General features: G+C 37.6%; 1 protein-coding gene across 13 annotated transcripts in view; it reads left to right on the forward strand.

Moving 5' to 3' along the window:
* Positions 1-3,307: 3,307 nt before the first annotated feature.
* Positions 3,308-23,598, forward strand: part of NDUFS4 (NADH:ubiquinone oxidoreductase subunit S4) — a 116,358-nt gene continuing 96,067 nt past the window's right edge. For 7 of the 13 annotated variants that reach the window (XR_012413658.1, XM_065546247.1, XM_065546258.1 and 4 more), the window contains exons 1-2: positions 3,308-3,426; positions 15,599-15,676. Coding sequence is in view for 12 of the 13 variants with exons in the window: in XM_065546247.1 (XP_065402319.1) it covers positions 3,332-3,426; positions 15,599-15,676 (173 nt within the window). In the remaining variant the exon portion in view is untranslated. The remainder of the gene's footprint in view (positions 3,427-15,598; positions 15,677-23,598) is intronic. The other 6 variants (XM_005556886.4, XM_015451505.3, XM_073993443.1 and 3 more) reach the window with 1 other exon arrangement.

Consider the following 23,598-nt stretch of genomic DNA (forward strand, 5'->3'; position numbering starts at 1 on the left):
ACTGAATTCAGAGGCAGGAAAAGAGGTATTTCTTCTTGTATGTCTTTTTTTTTTTTTTCCGGAAGTCTTTTTTCTCAAAAGGGATTTCAGATCCCGTTGGCTTTGGACATGTTCATGTGCTACCTGTAGGAGCTCATGGGAAAGCCAACATAGAGCAACTTCAGTGTCTATCATTGGAGTCAGGCTCTGTCAGCAAGGATGGTGGAGGTGAAAAATGCCTGTAAAACGTAATTTCTACTACGGGGAGTGACTCTGAAGGATGTGACTCACAGCTGTGATTTGAAGGGCAAGGAAGATGACTACAGAAGAGGCAAAGAAGTGGACTCCAGTAGTTAATATCTTCTGGGGCAGCACATTGAAATAACAAAAATGGCACTTGGACCTAGACATTCTATTAAGGTTAATGGTACAGCCTGTGGTATAGGTGAGATAGTATAAACAAATAAATGCACATATCAAGTTATTTCTGTTCCATTCTAAGACCTATGTCCTGTATGTAAGGTCAGAAAGGACCTCAGGAATGGGCAGCTGAGGGAATCCAGCAGAAGTTGAAGGGAATCAAAGATTCCACTGGAGTGCTGGCAATGCTGATGTTGGATTATGGACTGCATGAAAGACAAAGAGACTAGAGACTGGGGGCTTTCCTGGGGAATTCAGATCCATGGAAGTTGGGGACTAGAATAGGTAGTAGGTGGAGAGGTTGAGCTTTGGTTGATAGGGCCAGTAACAGGGCTATAGTAAGTTGCTCTTATGAACACTGGGACACATCCCGTTACTTCTTGACATAGAAAATCTTTATTAAAATTCACCCAGACACCAAAGCCACCCTTGGGCTTAAAATTTCTCTCTGAAATAGAGAACCCAGAAATAGCCACACACAAGTATGGCCAACTGATATTTTGACAAAGGTGCAAAAGGTACTCTACGGAAGAAGGCTAAACTTTTCAATAAGTAATGCTAGAGTAATTGGATAGCCACCAGCAAAAACCTGAACCGAAACCTCACACCTATTAATGGAAAACTTAACTCACAAAAATGAACCCAAAATGAGCCATAGACTTAAATGTAAAAGGTAAAACTAAAACAACCTTTGAAAGAAAACAAGACAAAATCTTTAGGATGTAGGATTAGAGAATAGTTCTCGGACATGACACCAAAAGCACAATCCATAAATTTAAAAAATGAATAAACTGGACTTCATCAAAATTAAAAATATTTGTTCTGTGGCAGATCTTGTTAAGAAAATGAAAATACAAACTGCAGATTGAAGAAAATATTTGTGAATCATGCATCTGACAAAAGACACATCTAATATATGAAGAACTCTCAGAATGTTACAGGAAAAAAACAAATAATACTAATTAGAAAAAGGGCAAAAGACATAAGATATTTAACTGAATGGAATATACAGATGGCAGATAAAAACATGAAAAGATATTCAAGATTATTAGCCACCAGGGGAATAAATGTAAAACTGTGATGAGGTATTACTATACATTTATTATTTACTTTAGCTCAGCTAAAATAAAAATAATAATAGAAAATGCTGGTGAGGATACGAAGAAACTGGATTGCTGGAGGGAATGTAAAATGTTACAGTCACTCTGGAAAATAGATTCTAATTTCTTTAAAAAATGAAACATACATGTATCACATGACCCGGCAATTGCACTTTTGGGCATGTATCTCAGAGAAATGAAGATTTCTGTCCACATAAAAACCCGTATTCAATTATTCACAGCAGTTTTATTTGTAATAGCCCCAAATGGGAAATAACCAAAAGGTTCTGCAATAGGTGAATGATTAAACAAATCGTGGTACATCCATGCTGTGGAGGAATATTACTCAGCAATAAAAAAGGAATGAACTACTGATAAATGCAACAACTTGCATGGGTCTCAAGTGCATTATGCTAAGTGAAAGCAGCCAATCTCAGAAGGTCACATACTGCATAAGTCCATTTATATAACATCTCAAAATATCAAAATTATAAAATCAGAAACAGAGATCACTAGGGTTAGGAGGGCAGGTGTTACTAAAAAGGTTAGCACCAGGGAGATCTTTGTGAGGGTGGAATAGTTCTGTATCTTGATCATGGTGGTGGTTACACAAAATATGTAATAGAATGACATAGGACTATACAAATACTTTATATCAATGCCAGTTTCCTGGCTTTGATACTGTACTAGAGTTATATGAGATGTAATCACTGGGGGAAACAGGTACACAAGACATCTCTGTACTGTCTTTGCAACTTCATGTGAATCTACAACTATTTCAAAATGAAAAGTTTAAAAGAAAATTTTCTCTGAGGCATCTCTCTCTTGCTTTCTTTCATCCTGTGCATTTCTCTTTACCCGAGTATGACTTTTTTTCTTTCTTTCCCCCTTTCCCTTATGTACTGGGTTTTCCTTTAACCCATAATGCCAAACTAAGTCATTCCCCATCTTCCTGTTGTTCCTATTTATTTAATGAAGGTTATTCTTTCATGTGCTTAATTTTAAAAGCAGGAAAATACTAACTCTTTAAACAAATTTCTTAAAAAACAAAATCCAAAACTAACCTGCTTTTTATTTTATATAATTCAGTTAATCATTGTTCTTTAAGGTCAGAAGTCCACAATACAAACATGTTTCCAACACTTGTATTGGAAGATAATTTTTGTCGTATACGCATGGAGCATTAATATCATTCTTCATGTCTATGGATTATGAACGCACATTTAGGATTTACTGGGGAAACAATGACATAAAATATTATGTTCTATTGATTCTTCATATAAATCTACATGTCAAAAATAATCCTTTGCCAGATCATGTATCTAGATTTTTCGTTTGGAAAATATGAACATTACAACTACAGAACATCAAATGCAGCCCTGTCCTGAGGGCTTGCAAAGTGAATCTGGCAATACTTTGGAAAAGTACTACTTTAGATTCTAAAGGACCCAAAGAGCTCTCCGGCTTTTCCAGTGGGCTCAGCCCCAACCATTCTAATTTCTTCAATAAATTACGACTTGCAGGTGTTTAAATATGCAAGTATCTTTTGATCTTTTCATTATCATTGTAAAACACCAGTCCTAACAAGCAGTAAAGATTACACTTTATGGCGGTAATATTTACATTTAATGCACTTCTGCATTTCTTCCCACACATTTTTCGTCTTAATTCTTTCAACTAAACGTTTACCCTCTTTTTTTAAGCCTCAGTATTAAAAAGAAAATAAAATCCCACAGAATTTCGCAACATTGCGATTGCACTGGCTTGAGAACGAAGGAAGTTAGTCCCTTGTGGTGATCCGTCCTTTCATCCTGGTGTTTGCCTGCAGCAAGATGGCGGCGGTCTCAATGTCAGTGGCGCTGAGGCAGGCGTTGTGGCGAAGGGTAGTGGCTGTAGCTGCCCTTTCCGTTTCCAGGGTTCCGACCAGGTAACAGAATTGTCACACTTTTCTTCAAGCTTCTTGGGTCCCTCCACTTTTGCGGAGTCTCTGCTGGCTGAATTCCGGAGGAGGCCTCGGGGAAAGCGTCCTCTGCTGACCCTTTTCTCGGGAGAGGTCGGGCGGACTAGGGACTGTCTGCTATCAATGGGCGCTGGCCAGGCGAGTGAGGGCGTGAGTGAGAGGCCGGGGAGGAGGACCTGTGGTTTTCTGGAAGCTTTTGGCTTATGGCTGAGGGAGAGGGTCCGTGGGGAGGATTTGCCGCCGGAGCTGCATGCTGAACCTTAGCTTAGAAGGAGAGGTGTCTCACTGATTTCTGTCTTCACTTTCTGCATCCCTTCCATTTGTCACCTGTTTGCCCACGCAGCACTCCAGTCCTTACAGAAGGGTTAAATCACGTATTCCTTCCATGGTTTTAAGTGGTTTTAATTTGGTTTCTGCATAGGAAAGTTGTTTATTCATCAGTCTGCTTGGGAGGAAAACTTGTTTGGAATTCAGTGTTAGTAAAAATATCACGGTTAGTGATATTGGAAGGTAATTTTTAAAAGGCTGGTGGTAATGCCCGGAAGTTTTCTAGGGATTTTATTAAAACCTCACAATAATTGAGGGATTGAATTGAGTTGTTGAGAGCTCTTTGCGTCCTTGAGAACCTAAAGTAGTACTCTTCCAAAGTATTGTCAGATTCAGTTGTCAGTTGATTGTTACTGTGTTTCCTTGAAACATTTTTGTGATGATTTTTTTTCGGCCGTATTAACCCTCCATTTTCTGTTTTTCAGAATTTTCCAGAGCTTTATTATAGTGCTACTATACATACATACACACACATATTAGAACAAAGATTAGAAAGGCTGGATGGAGAGATTTGAAGGGGGTAGGAGGGGGATGCAAGTGGTTAAAGGTTGAAAAGAAAGTCTAATGGAATGCTAATTGATTTAGTGTTAAATAAATATAAATGGAATGCAGAAAATTAGGATGAGTTAATTCGGAAGAATTTTTAAGGATGAGTTTTATTAAGGTTTAAATAATGGGTGTTGAGTGGGAAAGAAGAGAGTGTCCCAGTAGGGTCCGTGGCTTGTGAAAAGGCTTGAAAGCTTTAGTAAAACGATTACTAAATACATGGAATATAGTCACTCAAAAGTAAGGGTGCTAAGGTTAGGGAAAGGCAAATGATGTTTGTAGTTAAGTGTTCCATATATGGAAAGTATTTTTCTTTTTTCTTTTCTTTTTTTTCTTTTTTGAGATATAGTCTCACTCTGTCGCCCAGGCTGGAGTGCAGTGGCGCGATCTGGGTTCACTGCAACCTCCGCCTCCCGAGTTCAAGCATTCTCCTGCCGCAGCCTCCTGAGTAGCTGGGATTACAGGCGCGCACCACCATGCCTGGCTAATTTTTGTATTTTTAGTGGAGACGGGGTCTCACCATGTTGGTCAGCCTGGGTTGAGTATTTTTCTAAGGTAAAATACTGGTTAAGGTAAAACACTGGGTAACTTAGAGTAATATAGCGGTGACCAAGATTAGCCCTTCCCTTCGTACACGCTATGGGGATTAATTGTGCATTCCCAGATAATAATGTATTCATGGTAGCCCCAGAACTGAAAACAAGTTTGATGGGACCACTGGTTTATGGCTAATCAAAACATGGCTGTAATTTTAAGTCACAGCCATTTTGTCAGCAATTATAGTAATTGAAGTTAAGATGATATTAGAATTTTGAAACTCTGATGATAATTATTACTGCATATCCAAACTTAAGAGTTTTTGCTTGCAAATGTAAGAGATTTGAAAATAAATCATTTAATCTTGAAAAAAATCTTAGCATAACGCCCAAGAAGACATTTTCTAAATACAAATTAACACATTTATTTGTTTTCTGTGCCACATTTTTACCCCAAGAGCTTGTCATGTTCATCTTAATTTGAGGGAGATTTATAGACCCTCTCCCTTACATATTGTTTGTTCTTCGCCGTTAAGCATTCTTTTTCCATTATGATTTGATAGTAATGAGGATCCGAAAAAGGTGAGTAGAAAGAACCAATTAATGGGAAAATCTACATCTAAAATTCATTTTACTGTAATGCTTAGAAAAACATTTGCAAATCATGTAACATTTCAGATCATTTGAGTAGAATATGGGAAGTGGAATCAGTAAGGTAAGGAGTGGAGTAGGGAACTGAAGAAAAGGATGCTGTTAGCTGCTACTTTAACTTATGAATTCAATTATAGTATATCATCAGTAAAAAGCAAAACAAAGAATGCAACAACATATACACACAAGAGAAAAAATTAAGTAATGTGAGTGATTCACCTGATCTAATGTGGGCGATTCACCTAATCTAGTTACTCACTGAGCTTGTGCCGTAGTGTTGGTCTCCGTTTCCGTGTGCTTCTCATTTCCCTGTACTGAATGTGAGAAGGGAAAAAAACGGGTTAAATTGTCTACATTATTATTATTTTTTTTTTGATATGTAGTTTCGCTCTGTCCCAGTTTAGAGTGCAATGGCGCAATCTCAGCTCACTGCAACCTCTGCCTCCCAGGTTTAAGCGATTCTCCCGCCCCAGCCTCCGGAGTAGCTGGGATTACAGGTGCCCGCCACCACGCCCAGCTAATTTTTGTATTTTTAGTAGAGACGGAGTTTCACCGTGTTATCCAGGCTGGTCTCAAACTCCTAACCTCAGATGATCCACCCACCCGGGCCTCCCAGAGGGCTGGGATGACGGGTAAGCCACCGCGCCCCTCCCTAAATTGTCTACATTTATCCTTACTTTCCCTGACTTTCCTAAGGGATTTTCCAGGGTAAATTTAACTATTCTAAATGCATTTATGAGGCAGATGAAATGGCACTGTATTTCAAAATAGCAATACTTAAGATATTTGATGCAGTGCTGTTATTATTTATTCACTTATTTAAGTATCTTCATGTATATTTATCTCACCTCAGTATTTACTAGGTCTTGTATTTTCCTCCAACAAGTCTTTAGGGTGTTAAGTCACCAGAGGATTTTAATTAATGACTGGTGGGGACTGAGTGTATGGGACCTGTTTGTGAGGCCTCTTTTATGCCCTGATAAAGCAGGCTTTATTCTGTTGCTGTATTTCGTTCTTCAGCGTTATATAAGGTAGCATGAAATTGAGTCTTCAATTCGATGGGGAATTGAATTTGGACCCTCCAATTAGTAAGCAGTCCTTAAGATTGACAAGAATTCTGTGTGTGTTAACAGCTTGCTGGGAAATAGGCTAAGCTCAGATTTAGGACAATTCAGACCAATAGGTTCACTTCTACCTCAGATAAACTAAATTCCTCTCCGAGGGGCAGCTATTTTTGCTATCTTTATAACACATTCAAGCCAGAGTTTGAGAGCTTGAAAGGTTTCTAGTATGTTTTCTGATAGGTTTATTTGTTTTGTTTCTTTTCCTGTTTCCAAATGCCCATACTTAGTCAGTTTTCATCAGTAGCAGACATCTTCGTTTAATTTTTGTTAGAAAAATTATTATTAGTTTTTGAGACACAGTCTCATTCTGTTGCTCAGGCTGGAGTGCAGTGGCACAATCTTGGCTAATGCAGTCTCCACCCTCTGGGCTCAGGTGATCCTCCTGCCTTAGCCTTCACAAGTAGCTGGGACTATAGGTGTGCTTGCCACCACGCCCGGCTAATTTTTGCATTTTCAGTACAGACGGAGTTTCACACTGGTCTTGAACACCTGACCACAAGTGATCCGCCCGCCTTGGCCTCCCAAAATGTTGGGATTACAGGCATGAGCCACCGTACCCAACCGGAAAATTAAATATTTTGATATGTAACGTCTGGCATATAGTAAGCCTTCCCTAGATAAATGGTAATTTTATTATCGGTTTGAATAGTCTGAATATTTTTCATTTCTTTAATCTTGGTCATAAGTATTTTGATAGATTGTGTTATTGTTCAAAGTATTCACTACCATTATGTGTAACAGGATTACATATCCAAAAACCACTGGCCAAATGACTTGCTTTATCCAGTGAAATGTTAGTGGAAATAATATACCATGTCAAACAGGAGCTTTGAGAGCTGTCCTGTGTTTTGTCATATTCCTTTTCCCTCTGATGTGAGGTAGGCATACTCTAGGTGGGGTCTGCTGTTTTAGCCCACATCTTGGATTGTAGACTACATAGCACAAAGCGGAGAACTGATTCTTGTTGCAAGATTTTATAGAATATAAATTGAGTGAAAAATAAACCTTTGCTGTAAGCCACAAAAGTGTTTGGTTGTTGGTTACCTCAGCATTGCAACCTATACTGACTCTATTTTATATACACGCATATTTGCAATTGCACAGGTTTTAGCACATGAACTGGTATATCAGCAGTGAGGTTTCAAGCTTTTTGAGGACATGACCACATTTTTATTTATTTTTGTGTACTTCATGGCATCTAGTGTAATGGCTTGCATGGAGCAGGTAAATGCTTATCTTACAGATGAATAAATACATATTTAGAGATGAGTGGTTGTGAGGAAAAGCAGGGAGCATTACACAGTGTTTCTTTTAATAGCCTCATCAGCGATAGCCAGGTAGGCACTAACCTACATAAATATGAATATAAACTATATACAACACGTATTCTTTCTAATTATTTGCAATTGTCTGAGTGTAGGATATTCACCTAGAACTCTCTTAACTTTTGGATTGAAGTTGTCTTATGAATAGCTTTTGTACTCATACACTTTGACAATGTTCAGACACTTCTTTTGTATTCAAATTTAAAAATGCAAGAGGAAATGAATCTATTTGGGAAGGGGTACCCTTGGAACATGAGAACTTTTTTGGAGTAAGAGTAACTTTGTGAAGTTTTAGAAAGTTGGTAATACGGCCAGGTGCGGTGGCTCACGCCTGTAATCCTAGCACTTTGGGAGGCCGAGGCGGGTGGATCATGAGGTCAGGATTTGGAGACCAGCCTGGTCAACATGGTGAAATGCCGTCTCTACTAAAAAATACAAAAATTAGCTGGGTGCGTTGGCGGGTGCCTGTAATCCCAGCTACTCGGGAGGCTGAGGCAGGAGAATCGCTTGAACCTGGGAGGCGGAGGTTGCAGTGACACGAGATCGCGCCACTGCACTCTAGCCTGGGTGACAGGGCAAGACTCCAAAAAAAAAAAAAAGTTAATACATGGAACTTAATGGAGAAAGATGGAGCAACTTGGTTCCTGTATAATACTTGCTAGAAGAGATCTGTTTGGTATGAGGTATACATAGAATTTAGACAGAATGCATATTGTCTGTACTGAATACAAACAATTTCAAATGGAAGAGCTTCTAAAATAGATCCCTTGATAGAAGCTGAGAATGGTTTATTCTGAGTAAAATTAATTCCAAGTAACATTTACTTTTAATTTACTGTGTATCAGCTACTGTGCCAAGGATTTCACCTGTATTGTCTCATATGTTTCCCACACTAATCCTATCAACTCAGGTGTTGTAATCCTTATTTTTCAGATGAGGAAACAGGTACAGAAGTGAAATTACTTAAGTTTACATTGCCAGGAAATGATTGGTTCCAGGACTCCTCAAGGACACCAAAATCCGTGGATGCTCAAGTCCCTGATTTAAGATGGTGTAGTATTTGCGTATAAGTTCTGCACGTCCTCCTATATACTTTAAATCATCTCTAGATTACTTATGATACCTAATACAATGTAAGTGCTTTGTAAATAATTGTTATCTTGTATTGTTTAGGAAATAATGACAAGAAAAAAGACTGTACATGATTAAGTACAATATCTGTAAAGATAAGTACAGATGCAGTTATTCCCCCCCGCCGAGTGTTTTATTTATTTATTTATTTTATTATTTTTTTTTGAGATGGAGTCTTGCTTTGTCACCCAGGCTGGAATGCAGTGGCGCGATCTCGGCTCACTGCGACCTCTGCCTCCCGGGTTCAGGCAATTCTCCTGCCTCAGCCTCCCGAGTAGCTGGTATTACAGGCACGCACCACCACGCCCGGCTAATTTCTTTGTATTTTAATTAGAGATGGGTTTCACCATGTTGGTCAGGCTGGTCTCAAACTCCTGACCTCGTGATCCACCTGCCTTGGCCTCCCAAAGTGCTGGAATTACAGGAGTGAGCCACTGAGCCCAGCCCCCTTTAATATTTTAAATCTGAGGTTGGTTGAATTCATGATGTGGAACCCACGGATGCAGAGGGTTAACTGTAGTCTGATATAGCAGTCTAAATGAATATGTTGACTTTTGCAGTGAGGAGTATTATGTCTAGTAATCAGTTCAAACCCTAATGTCCTCTCTGTTTTTTCTGCCTTTTAGCAAAGTGTTTCTTTATTTGAGAGACCATGGAATACTCTTATTTTTACTGTTGCTCCATGGTTCCGTTTATACAGTGAGAGTTACCAAATGCACAATTAGTTGTTTATTTTTTTTAAGCTAATGATTTTTTCCCCCTTAATTTTGTAATTATTTTTGGTGAGGGACTTTCCATAGGTGACTTATACTTTTTTACCCTCTTAAAAAATATATAGTGCATGTATTAAACAAGATATACTGGACATGTTTTTTTTTCTGTTTTCTTACTGATTCCATTGATCATTAGGAAAAGCAGTTGTATTCTGTGGCCTTTAGGAAGGATTAAGTGTCTGCTGTGCTTTCTGAGTTCTCATGTCTGCTTTTTAATAGTGTTACATTCTTCCTTAACTGGTCTGCTTCCCTTTAGCAGTTTTAGCACCCCTTTTTCATTTATTATGGATTTGAATGTCAACCAACTAAACCTATTAGAATTTTGTGTAAAACCAAGTATGCTTAATAAAATTCTGATGATGACAGAAGTTTACTGTTTGTGATTAAAGACTTGAGCTCTTTTAAGGTTAACAAGTAATTGTATTTAATATATGAGCTCTTGTGACTTTTCTAGCTTGTAGAAGTCCAAAGATCCTGATGGAACCCTGTTGAACCTGCATTATGCAGTGACCACGTTCTTCACAACAACTTTCATCTAAATATTTGAATAGTTTAATAAACTATTTTAATTTTTTTCTTTTAATTCAGCAATTCTGAATTCTTGTTTCAAGTTCTATTTTGTTGTCTGTTACTGAGTATTTTGGTAGTTAAATACGACTTTAGGTTCTTTAGAACTAGTTAATTGCTCAAAGGTGACCTTTTCTTCTTGTCTGTACTCACTAGACTTAATTTTTCTTTTATGGGCTCATTCTCCAGGTCACTGGTTTTTAAACCCTTGTGTATCAAAATTATCTGTTGTGTGCCTAAAAAATTCAGATGCCTTGTCCCCAGTCTATGTTGGTTCAGTAAGTTTAGGTTGAGGCTTAGCTCTATGGTGATTCTAATGGGAAGCTAGGGCTGAAAACTGATTAAAAAAAAAAGAAGTTTCCATATTATATCCTGTAAGACTTAGGAAATACATTTTTCCTTGGAAGAAAGTTCAGGGAGATTTCCAGAAACAAAAATTCTTCCATTTTTGCATATTTTTCTATTCTAAATTAAGTTTTATGCTTTTCACCCATGCACATAAGAGGTATTTTCTTGGAGAAAGTTTCCTTAGAGGGAAAAAAGGCATTTTGATAATTTTGGAGAAAGCAGGCCATATTACTGTCTCTCCAGAGACTCTTGTTCTTCCTTTTGGAAGGGCTCAGATTTAATATAGCACAGCTGTTGAACTCTGCCCTTCAAAATTTTAAGAAAGTGTTTTATCCTTTAAAATGGAAAGGGCTTTTTTTAGGGGGGTGGTCTTTGGCTGGTTGTAGTTCTCTAAGAAAGTTTCATGCTTCTCTATTCTTTTGTGTTTGAATTGTTTCAAATGTTGAGAGAACTGTCTCTGGGAGTAAAATCTGGCTGCTTTTGCAATATGTTTTCTGTATTCTTAAACAAAGCTAGATGAAGAGTTTGTTTTTTTGTGTTTTCTAGGACTCAAAAATATGTTTTTCCCTTTATTCAGCCACTTCATACATAAGTAAATGGTCCTTGAATAGGGCTTACTAGACAAAAGATTCTGTTCTAGATGACTGTTCAGCAAGCCATATGCTTCTCCTAAAAATGTCAGTCTGTCTTGATGAGCTTTAAAGTGAATACAGATGTTTTGGCTCTTTTGAGGACTACCACTCTTTGTATGGAAAGAGTACTTCTTTTTCAAATGATCTCTTCAATATACTTACAGAAATTTGCATGAAATTTATGACTTTTGCCTTTTAAGTCTAACAAGATTAGACTTAGACATTTGTAATTTGAATTTAATTTTAATATTCATAGTACAAATGAGATTTGGGGAAATAAAATACATTTCATAATATGGCTTTTTGTTCAGATCTTGTATTCAACCTTTTAAAAAATGTGAAACTTAAAGTGCTTTGTAATATTTACTTTTGTGCAATAAAAAGTGATATTTTGGCAGGAAAGGTTGCCTTTTTAGATGTTCAGTGTCTTCTATCTTTGTAGGTTAACTCTAGAGTTATAGTTCATAGATTTATGTAATATTTAAGTTGGAAGAAAACTCTAGAATCATTAAGTCCAATCCTTTGTTTAATGCAAGAATCTTTAGAACTTCCTGCTTCTTGATTATCTAGTTGTTGAGGAAGTTTGGTGACTTTCTGATAACCCCAGAAAACACACTGTACGTTTAGACTTACTGGTAAGTGATATTTTTCTTTGAAACTATGTAGAACAAGTTTAACCCCGTATACACTTGTCAGCCCTTCAGATAATTGAAGACATTTGTCGTCACTCATTCTCCCTGCAAGTCTGTGCTCCAGGCTTAGCATGTCCAGTTTGTTTACTCTTTATTAATGATCAAATTTCCTGATGCTTTACTACCTCTTGGTACCCTTTAGGATGTTTTCCATTTTGTCAGTGTTGATCTTTGAACTATATACTGTACTTTTGTTTAAATGAGATTATCAGAGATGATAGTTTCATGAGCTGTGATTGAATTGAGGAAAAAAGTTGACTCTAGGTTGGATTTATTTTATTTTTAAAATTATAAAGAAAAATTAACTGTTTCTCTTTTGGTGTATACTTCTTAGAGTTTTAACACATGTATGGGTTATGTGTAATCACCACCATAATCGTAGTACAGAATACAGTAATATTATGCAAATAACTGTTTTACTGTATTGTTTCAGGGTACAGAATACCAAAAGACTTCATTACCCCAAGACTCCCTCATGTTATCCTTCCCTGAACGCTGTAATCCCTGTTCACAGTTACCTGTTTTCATCTTTATAGTTTTACAGTTTTGAGACTGTAATATAAATGTAGTCATATAGTATATAACCTTTTGAGATTGTCTTTATTCAGCATAAAGCCTTTGAACTTCATATAAGTTTCATGTATCAATGGTTTGTTCTTTTTTACTGCTAAGTAGTATTCCATTGTGTGGAGGTACCACAGTTTATCCGTTTATCTATTGAAGGACATATGAATTATTTCTGGCTTTTGGCAGTGTAAATAGAGCTGCTGTAAACACTTGCATACAGGATTTTATGTGAATTATGATTTTGTTTTTCTACAGTAAATGCCTAGGTAGGAGATTCCTGGGTCATAGCTAAGTATATGTTTAACTTTATAAGAAACTGTCAGACTGTTTTCCGGAGTGGTTGTACCATTTTGCTTTCCACCAGCACCACATGAAACTTTTAGTTGTTTTGCATCGTTGTTAACATTTGTATTGTCAGTTTTTTTTTTTTTTTTTTTTTTTTTCCTTGAGACGGAGTCTTGCTCTGTCACCCAGGCTGAAGTGCAGTGGCAACATCTTGGCTCACTGCAAGCTTCGACTCCCGATTTCAAGCGATTGTCCTGCCTCAGCCTCCTGAGTAGCTGGGATTACAGGTGCACGCCACCATGCTTGGCTAATTTTTGTATTTTTAGTAGAGACGGAGTTTCACCATGTTGGTCAGGCTGGTCTCGAACTCCTGACCTCGTAATCTGCCTGCCTCGGCCTCCCCAAGTGCTGGGATTATAGGCATGAGCCACCGCGCCTGGCTGTATTTTTTATTTTAGCCATTCTAGTAGGTGTTTAATGGTATTTCATTATGGATTTTTATTTTGGAATGGCTTTATTGAGCTATAATTTATATATTATAAAATTTACTCATATAAAGTATACAATTTGATGGGTTTTAGTATATTCACAGAATTGTACAACCAAAACTACAATTTTAGAACATTTCCATCACTCAAAAGGAAACTCTGTACCCATTAGCAGTCACTTCTCCTCGAGTCCTAGATAATGACTAACCTTCTTTTTGTCTCTGTAGATTTGCTTATTCTGGACATTTTATACAAATGCAGTCATATAATATATCATCTTTTGTGACAGGCTTCTTTCACTTAGCATAATGTTTTCAAAGTTTATCCAAGTTGTAGCATGTACCAGTACTTTATTCCTTTTTATTGAAGAATAGTTTTCTATTGTATGGACAAACCACATTTTATTTTTAAGGGACATCTGGATTGTTTCTACCTTTTGGCTATATGAATAGTGTTCTGTGGACATTCAGGTACAAGTTTTTATGTCAACATATGTTTTTATTGTTTTGGGTGTATACCTCAGAGTAGAATTGCAGGATAATGTAATAACTCTATATTTAGCCTTTTGAGTAACTGTCAGACTGTTTTCCAAAGTGGCTGTACTGTTTTACATTCCCACCAGCAGTGAATGAGGGTTTCACTGTCTTTGCATCCTCTCCAACTTTGTTATTATCTATCTTTTTGAAATTAAAACTATCCTAGTGAGTGTAAGATGGTGTCTCATTCTGGTTTTGATATGTACTTATACGATGGCTAACTCATTGTGGTTTTAATATGCATTTCTCTAATGGCAGATGATGTTGAACTTTGGTGAAGTATCTGTTTATGTCTTTTGCCCATTTTTAATCATGTTATTTTCTTATTGTTCAGCTTTTATAGTTCCTAAAATATTCTGGATACAAATTCTTTGTCATGTATGGGAAAAAATATATCTCTCTAGGTTCATGGTTGAGCCCCCTACAACAAAAGACAGTTGAAGAAGAGAAAAGCATACAAATGTATTTAGTATAAGTTTTATGTAACATGGGAGCTTTCATAAGGAGATAAAGATCCAAAGAAACAGTTAAACTTGTGTATTTTTATGCTTAGGTTAGGTGAAGAGTACATAGTCAGGGAGAAATATGATAGAACAAAGGGGATTTGATATATGGTAATAAGCTGGGGGAAACAGCAAAGCCAGTTTTTTTGGTTCATCTCTGTGGTGGACCATTTGTCTTCAGAGATAACAGTGTTCCTTTCTTTTGGATATAGGGAAGACACCTCTCACATTAGAGTTTTATAGGGAAGGTTAGATAATCCTAGATTTCATAACCTACTTCAGAAAAGAAGGGATGGGGGAAGAAGGTCAAAGGTACCTTCCTACTTTGGGCGTTTTTCAGTATTACAAGGTGGCACATTTTGGGGTAGCATGTCCTGAACTCTACCAATCAGATGTGTAATTTTCAAATATTTTCTCCTAATGTGTAGTTTTCCTTTTTCATTCTTTAACATTAGTTTTCACAAAGTAAAAGTTTTAAATTTTGATGAAGTTAGTTTACTAGTATTTTTCCTTTTAATGATTGTGCTTTTGCTGTTGAGCTCTTTGCCTGACCCCAGGCTGTGAAGATTTTTTTCTGTATTTTCTTCTTGAAGTTTTTGTTTTGTTTTGTTTTGTTTTTGTTTTTTTAGGTAGTGTCTCACCCTGTTGCCCAGGCTGGAGTGCAATGGCACAATCTTGGCTCACGGCAACCTCCACCTCCCGGATTCAAGTGGATTGTCCTGCCTTAGCCTCCCAAGTAGCTGGGATTATAGGCACATGCCACCACACCTGGCTAATTTTTTGTATCTTTAGTAGAGACGGGGTTTCACCATGCTGGCCAGGCTGGTCTTGAACTCCCGACCTCGTGATCCACCTGCCTTGGCCTCCCAAAGTCCTGGGATTAGAGGCGTGAGCTACCGTGCCTGGCCTTTGTTTTTTTTTTTTTTTTTTTTTAAGAGACAGAGTCTTGCTCTGTTACTCAGGCTGTAGGGTAGTGGTATGATAATGGCTCACCACAGCCTCGACCTCCTGTACTCTAGCGATTCTCTCCCACCTCAGCCTCCTGAGTAGCCAGGACTACAGGTGCACACCACCATGCCAGGCTAATTTTTATATTTTTTTTTTGTAGAGATGGATGCCTCCCTATGTTGCCCAGACTGGTCTTGAATCCTGGGTTGAAGCAGTCCGCCTGCCTAGGCTCCCCAAAGTACTGGGATTACAGTTGTGAGCCACTGCACCTGGCCCATCTTTCTTTTTTCAAAATTGTAGCTATTTTAGCTCCCTTCCATCGTTTAGATTCAGCTCTTTTATATCTATGAAATCCTACTATGATTTTGATTGTATTGTATTAAATCTATAGATTAATTTGGGAAAAGTTGACATTTCTGCTGTGTTGAATCTTTCAATACATAAACATGGTATGTCTCTATTTATTTCATCAGTGTTGTAGTTTTGAATGTGCAGATCCTGTATATGTTTCGTTAGATTTATGCCTAAGTATCTCAATTTGGGGGAGCTATGGTAAAGAGCATTGCTTTTAAAATTTTCTTTTCTTTATTTTTTAGAGACAGGGCCTTGCTCTGTCATCCAGGTTGGAGTGCAGTGATGCAGTCATAGCTCACTACATCCTTGAGCTCCTGGGCTTAAGCAGTCCTCCCACCTCAGCCTCCCAGGTAGCTGCTACTATAGGCATGTACCACTAAGCTTGACTAATTTTCTTATTTTATTTTATTTATTTTATTTTATTTTATTTTATTTTATTTTTTTGTAGAGACAGGTTGCTATACTGCCCATGCTGGTCTCAAACTCCTGACCTCAGGTGATCCTCCTTCTTCAGCCTCCCAGAATACTAGGATTATAGATACGAGCCATTGCATCCAGCCTAAATTTTATTCTCAAATTGCTGTAGATAGAAGTGTGATCGATTTTTGTGGTTGACTTTGTATCCTGCGACCTTGCCACATTTATTTGTTACATCAAGTTATAGAAATTTTTTGTAGATTCTTTGGGCTTTCTAAGAAAATAATCATGCAGTCTGTGAAGATAGAAATTTTGTTTCTTCCTTTCTAATCACTAGGTCTTTTGTTTCTTTTTTATTTCCAGGAGGATGCTAAGAATGGTAACAGCAGACATTCTTTTCATTTACCAATATTAAGGGAAAGCATTCAGTTTTTCACCTTTAAGTATAATGTTAGCTAAAGGTTTTTTGTAGAAATACCCTTTATTAGATCGAGGAGGTTCCCTTCTGCTTCTGCTTTGCTAACAGTTTTCATCATGAATGGATGTGTCTAATGCCTTTTATGCATCAGTTGGTGTAGTCTTGTTTTTCTTCTTTAGACTGTTAATATGGTAGATTGATTTTCAAATATTGCATCAGCTTGCATTCTCAATAAACCCCACTTAGTTGTGGTGTTGAATTCTTTTCATATACTGGCATATTTGGTTTGCTAGTGCTTTGTTGAAGATTTTTACATCTGTGTTTATGAAGGATACTGATCTGTAGTTTGTTGCTTTTTTATTTTGGTACTGTGTTTAGATTTGGTATCAGGGTAATGCTGGACTCATAAAATGAGCTAGGAAATTTTTCTTCATCTTTTCTTTTGAAGTGCTTAGTTTCATGTTACAAATTTAGATATGTTGTATTTTCATTTGGTTCAAAATATTTTATTTCCTTTGAGACTTCGTTTTTGATCTGTAGATTATTTAGAGGTATTTTGTTTAATTTCCATGTATTTGGAGACTTTCTTTTTTGTTGTTGTTGTTATTTATTTTTTGTTTATATTTATGTTCTGAGAACCCAGTTCCCTGAAGTTTCCTTTATCAGTGTCCATCCAGAAAATTGTGGCTGTCATTACCTTACACTATAGTTGTACCTAAATCAGGGGCTAAGGGACTAAAGGACAGAGAGAGAAAAAACAGAAAAGCAATGGGTGTTGGCCCCACCTTTTCAGAACCACAGCTCCAACGGACATAGAGGAAGAACCCTCCTTCAGATTTTTGGCTCCTGCACGTTCCACACTGCATGTGGCTATAGGATTGCCTATGGCTGATTCATGGTGTATGAGAGAAAAGAGAAGAAAATGGGGATTTTCTGTCATTTCTCTGAGCATTCGTTTCTTTTCTTGCTCCTTGAGGCAGAGTGCTTCTCCTGGAGAATTGCTCATTTCATGTTTCCAGCCGCATTTAAGTTCAGGCTGGGGACATTCAAGGGAAAAGCTGTTTCAGACTCACTGCTGGTTCAGTGGTCCTTCGAAGTCTGATGATCTTCCCTGATTTGCCTGCTATTTCCTTTTCAGAGCCTTCAAACAGCTGCTCCATGCATCCTTTCCAGATTTTATGGTTGCATTCAGTGGGAAATACAGGGTAGAGTGTGTTTGCTGCATTTTACTCAGGACAAGCCCATCCTAGGATGGATTATTTTTAAAGCTAAACTCTAACATTTCTTGCATCTTAGCACATCTGAATGGATTAAAGGATCTAAAATGACTCAAAATATTATTTATATGATCAGATTCTTTTTCTTTTTTTTTTTTTTTTTTTGGAGACAGAGTCTTGCTCTGTCGCCCAGGCTGGAGCACACTGACATGATCTTGGTTCACTGCAACCTCTGCCTCCCGGGTTCAATCGATTCATGTACCTCAGCCTCCTGAGTAGCTGGAATTGCAGGTGTGCACCACCATGCCTGGCTAATTTTTTTTTATTTTTGATAGAGATGGGGATTTCGCCATGATGGCCAGGCTGGTTTCAAACTCCTGGCCTCAAGTGGTCTGCCTGCCTCTCTCTCCCAAAGTGCTGGGACTACAGGCGTTAGCCACCATGCCTAGCTTATACAATCAGATTCTTAACCAGTTGATTCTCAACTGTGGTGGGAGAAAGGGAGGAATTCACATATCATAATCTTGGAAATGGCATAGAGAAAGGGTTTCACAATACATGTACTTGTGGTTGAAAATCATGACTTTAAATAAAAGATATTGCCCATGTAAGTGATGCAGAGGCAGAAAAATACATGGAATCACTGGTTTTGACCATCAAACAATAAATCTTCTTTGAGAGGGTGTAGAGGTCAGAGATCTGTTTGGAGTAATTGATGGAAGTTTCGGTGACTTTTTTCTAGAAATAGATACAGTCATATATATAAAATCAGAGTGGGGGATTAATGGATCCCAGGCTTTGTAGCCTTTCCATAGATAGTATTAGGTCTCATACAGTGTTTTGTTCATACTTGTGTTTAAGTTCTTCTGTTAAGCCTTTCTCACAAGTGACAGAAACCTAAAATCTCAGATGGCTGGCTTAGGCAAGAAGAGAGAATTGGTTTACATTACCAAACAATGGAAAGGGTAAGGGTGCACCTAGCTAGTCTCAGGGACCTGAGCTAGAAAGCCACCAGGCTGTTTTTCTAATTTGTCTCTGTCTCGGAATGACAGCTAGTATTTCAGATTGTTTTTTCCCATGTGGTAGAAACTGTAACTGATATAAATTTTTTCAGGTTTATATCTCCATAGCTTTATTACCAGGGAGGAACTGAAAGTTCCTTTCTCTGATACCAAGTTTAAAAATCCTGGAGAAATACTTGATTTGAGTCAGATTAAACAGACTAAGGGTTTACAAAAAATACTCAATGTTTGTGGTTCTTTTTATACTGCTGTATCGTATGAATGTAGATCATAGGAACCTTGAGAGTGAGATGTAATAAAAGCTGGGACCTCCTAGTCAAAAATTTCAAAAAGGAATATTTTGTGTAGTGTTATCTTCAGGGAACAAATAAAGTTTGTGTATATTTTATGGGTTAACCTTCTACCTTTTTTCCTAATGAATTCTGAGACTTTGTTTGCTAATGTTTGTTCACCCATTCAACAAATATTTGTATTTCTTTTCTAGCTTCAAAGGCTGCATTTCTACAGACTTGACTAGGGTGTATGCTCTTGGAACATCTGTTTCGAGGATTAGCAGTGTTCAAGCAAAGGCCAAATACTCATTTCTCAGGGTTTGTATAGGGCTTCGTCTTAGTTTGGCTTCTCCTTGAGTAGAGTCTGAGACAAGGATATAAGCCTAGATGGTTTATTTGAGAGCTTACCTGGAAATTAGTAGTGAAAAGCCTGGGGAGTGAGATGGGGAACAAAAAAATATGATGTTGCAATTGTTGCTGTGAGCAGTAGAGAAACCTGAGTAGTGTGTAGAATACTACCCAGTGTTACCCATTTGAAAGGTGGAAGGTTTGACCATTTATCCATAAGTTCTCATTCCCCTTTGATTAAAGGTGTTAACTCTTCTGTGCTTTAAACTATACTTGTGCTTCTGAAGATGCTGAGGCATAATGGGTTCACTTGAGGTGGGATGCTAGATGATAATGGGAGTATGAGCTCCTATAGCTGTGGGCCAAGGGAGTGTGACATGAGCATCAAAGATGTCTGTTATAGGAACCTCATAACTAAAGAGTCTCTATAACCTGCTTTTTTTTCTTTTTGGCCCTGGTAAGGGGTCTAATAGCTATTGTTTATTGAGCACTTAGGCATTGAGGTAATTACTTTAGGTATATTGTTTCATCTCACTATAGTAAACATCTCATTTTAGATAGTCTCTTGGTGATTATATTATAGTTTGATATTTTCCCAGGTTGTAGAAGAATTCACCCTTACTGGAATTTGTTTTACTCACCTGTTCTGAAGGATATGACAAAGGATTTGGAAATTGAGATCTTCCAACTCACTTAACTATAAATAATAATAGTTCTCATGGAAAGAGATAGCTTCTTCTATATAATGTTATGTTTAAAGAATTCATGATAGCAGAATATTCCTATGCCATGTGCCAGGGTAGTTGACCCAGGATTGTGTATAACATCCCAGCTAACAAAGATCAACCTACAGTTTTCTTTGAATTTGGTAGCCTAGATGATCTGATTCTCTGGATGAGCATATATTTTCTCTTCAATGATACTGTCTGAAAGACTTAGGGTAGTTAAGAGAATTTTCTTCAACAGCTGCCTTTTAGTCTTGCTCCTGTCCCACTTTCATCTCTGACTGATTATCATTGTGGCAGTCTTGTCTTCCATTTTATTAATGTTTCAGCATACCATTTTAGTGCATAGTTTATACTAGAATGGATGCAACATGCATCTGAGTTTATTTAACAATTTTTAGATTCTTCTTTCCTTAGCTGAGACTTTAAACATTGTTATTCTGTTGCTGATGAAGTCCATGGTTTATGTCCATCTTAGTTACTGCTTGTAAGTGGCCCCTTATTAAGGCTCAAGTTTTTAATTTTGGTTCCAGATTTAGTTTTTTGGCTTTAAGTTCAAATTATTGCTGTGGCCAACTCCCTTAATAGTCTCTTACCAGTGTCCTTGACCCTAGCTTTGGGAAAGACTACTTTCTAGAAATTTTCTGTTGGTTCATGATATTAGCCATGCTGTTAGGCTGTTTTCTTAGCCTTCTCATACTTGAGCTACTATATTGGACCCGTCATGTCAGTCTAGCAGACTAGTTAAGAACCCAGGTTTTAGAGTCAGCTCTACCTACATTTAAGTTCCTGGTCTGATAGTTCCTAACTCTGTGCTTTCCTTGTTTCTGTGTCCTGTTCCGTAACATGGACATAATAATTCCTGTTTTGTAAAGTATATAAAATGCATAGTACAGTGCTTGGCATATGCTATAAGTGCCTGAAAAATCATAAAAAGAACATTATCATCACTGTCCTGCTCCTCCGCAATAGCATCATCATCATTCTTTCTTTTGTAGGTTCTTTCTTTTCCTTTTTGCTTCTTTCTCCCTCCCTACTTTTTTTCTTTCTGTTTTCTTTCCTTTTTTTTTTTTTTGGTAAATCTTACCTAGATTCCAATTTCTTGTTTTGGTTTATCAGAACATCCTTGATTTCGTCTTATTTATTTGCAGTATTTTATGCATAAATATATAATAGAATTTTGTGCACCTGGCTTTTTCCAAATTGTGACCTCCCATGCACTCCCCAACCCAAAACAGTCTATCTTTGGCATCTACCATTCCACTGAAATAGCTTTGATCAAGGTAAGCAGTAACCCTGTTGCTAATTGAATGTATTCTTCTCGGTTCTTATTTTCCGTGACCTTTACCATCCAAGGAGATGACTGTCTCATTCTTGAAAGATTCTTCCCTTGACTTCTGTTTTGGCTTTACTCCGTCTCAGTTTTCTTTGATTATACATTATCTTTGCCCATTCATTGAACTATCATTGTTTCTTAAGAGTTTGATTTATACCTTTTTACTCTTTCTAAAATGTTTCAAATTATATAATATTTTATATACACATGAATATATGTATCATATATATGTTAGGAACCATAATAGCAAAATGAATTCTTGTGAACCCACCATCCAATTTACACACTAGACAATTACCAGTACCTTTATTTTTCTGTATTCTCTGTGGTTGGCTGAATAATGACACATCCACCACCAAATATTTTCATGTCCTCATCCCCAGAAAGGGGAAAAGGCAAAAGGGACTTTGCATGCCTGGGCAACATAGCAAGACCCTGTCTCCAAAAAAGTAAAATCAAATAAAAATTTAGCTTGGTGTTGTGTCATGTGCCTGTAGTCCCAGCTACTTGGAAGGCTGAGACGGGAGGATTGCTTGAGCCTAGAAGTTAGAGGCTTCAGTGAGCTGTGATTGCACCGCTGCACTCCAGCCTGGGTGACAGAGCGAGACCCCATCTCTTTAAAATGAAAAGGAAGGGAGGCTTTGCAGATGTGATTAAGCTGAGGATCTTGAGATGGGAAGATTACCCTGGTGGGCCTGATGTAATCACAGTGGTCCTTATAAGAAGGATGCAGGTGGAGTCAGAGAAACAGACAGTGTAGAGTTGGAAGCAGAGATTGGAGTGATGTGAGTACATGTCAAAGAATGCCAACAGTCTCTAAAAGTTAGAAGGAACAAGAAACAAATTCTCCCCTGGAGCCTCCAGAAGAGTCCATTCTTGCTGACACATTGATATTAGCCCTGTGAGACTGATTTCCAACTTCTGACTTCTAGAACTGTAAGAGAATAAATGTAATAAATGTGTGTTGTTTCAATCCACCAATTTCGTAGTAATTTGTTACTGCAGCTATAGGAAACTAATATACTTTCCCTGTATCTCATTATCCACCATGACTTCATTTACCATCTGTATACATTAAGGCCTAAATGTATATGATTTATTTGTGTCATATGTACTTTTCACTTAAGAAATTCAACACATCTACATGACAATTACAAATGGGTAGAGAATTTTTAAAAAGCAGTTAAAAATGCAAGCTACTGTGCCCGGCTACACTTATTTTCCTTTTTAGTAATTGTCACCAACACCCAGCCACTTGTCTAAGCCAACTCTAAGCCATCTCTCCGTCCTCTCTTAGGCTTCATATCACCTAGTCATTAAATTCTAGTGTTCATTTTCCTAACTCTGAATCAATTTCCATCTTTGCTGCAGCTATTGCTGTCATCCTGCCTCCTAACTGATCTCCCTCTCATCAGTCTCAATTTGTTCTCCATGTTGGGTACATGTTGCAAAAGTCTGAACTTCCCAACATGCCACAGAGTTCTTCGTATTCCCTGCTCACTTCATTCTTTGGCATTCATACTTTCATCAGTCCCCTTCTGACCCAATCTCCAGCTGTACATAAACTCTATATTTTAGTATTTCTCAACTGCTTGCAACCCCTAAATGTTTTCTCTCTCTTCTGTAATTAAGGCTCTGTCTGCCTAGACTATGTCTTCTGCTTTCCTATCTGTTCCTTCTCTGCCCCTGCCTTACCCGCAACACCCTTTGCCTATTTAAGTCTTGTTTATCCTTCAGGTGGCAGTTTAACCATCATTTTCTTTGAGGAGCATTGTCTGAACTCACAAGTTTAGATTAAGTACTTATCTATGAAGTCTTAGAGCGCCCTCTCTTACCTCATCATTATGTTTTTGGAAACTGCTACTTTAAGGGAAACAATGTATAAACAAAACCAATTTAACCATAGGCTAATTGATATAAAACAAGAGTTAAAAAAAACATCATCACATTTCTAAATAAAGGCCCACGCATTTCTAATATTAATCATTAAAATAAATGTGAGCTAGGGCTGGGTGCAGTGACTCACGCCTGTAATCCCAGCACTTTGGGAA

This window comes from Macaca fascicularis, chromosome 6 (assembly GCF_037993035.2).
Source record: "Macaca fascicularis isolate 582-1 chromosome 6, T2T-MFA8v1.1".
In the NCBI taxonomy this organism is placed as follows: domain Eukaryota; kingdom Metazoa; phylum Chordata; class Mammalia; order Primates; family Cercopithecidae; genus Macaca; species Macaca fascicularis.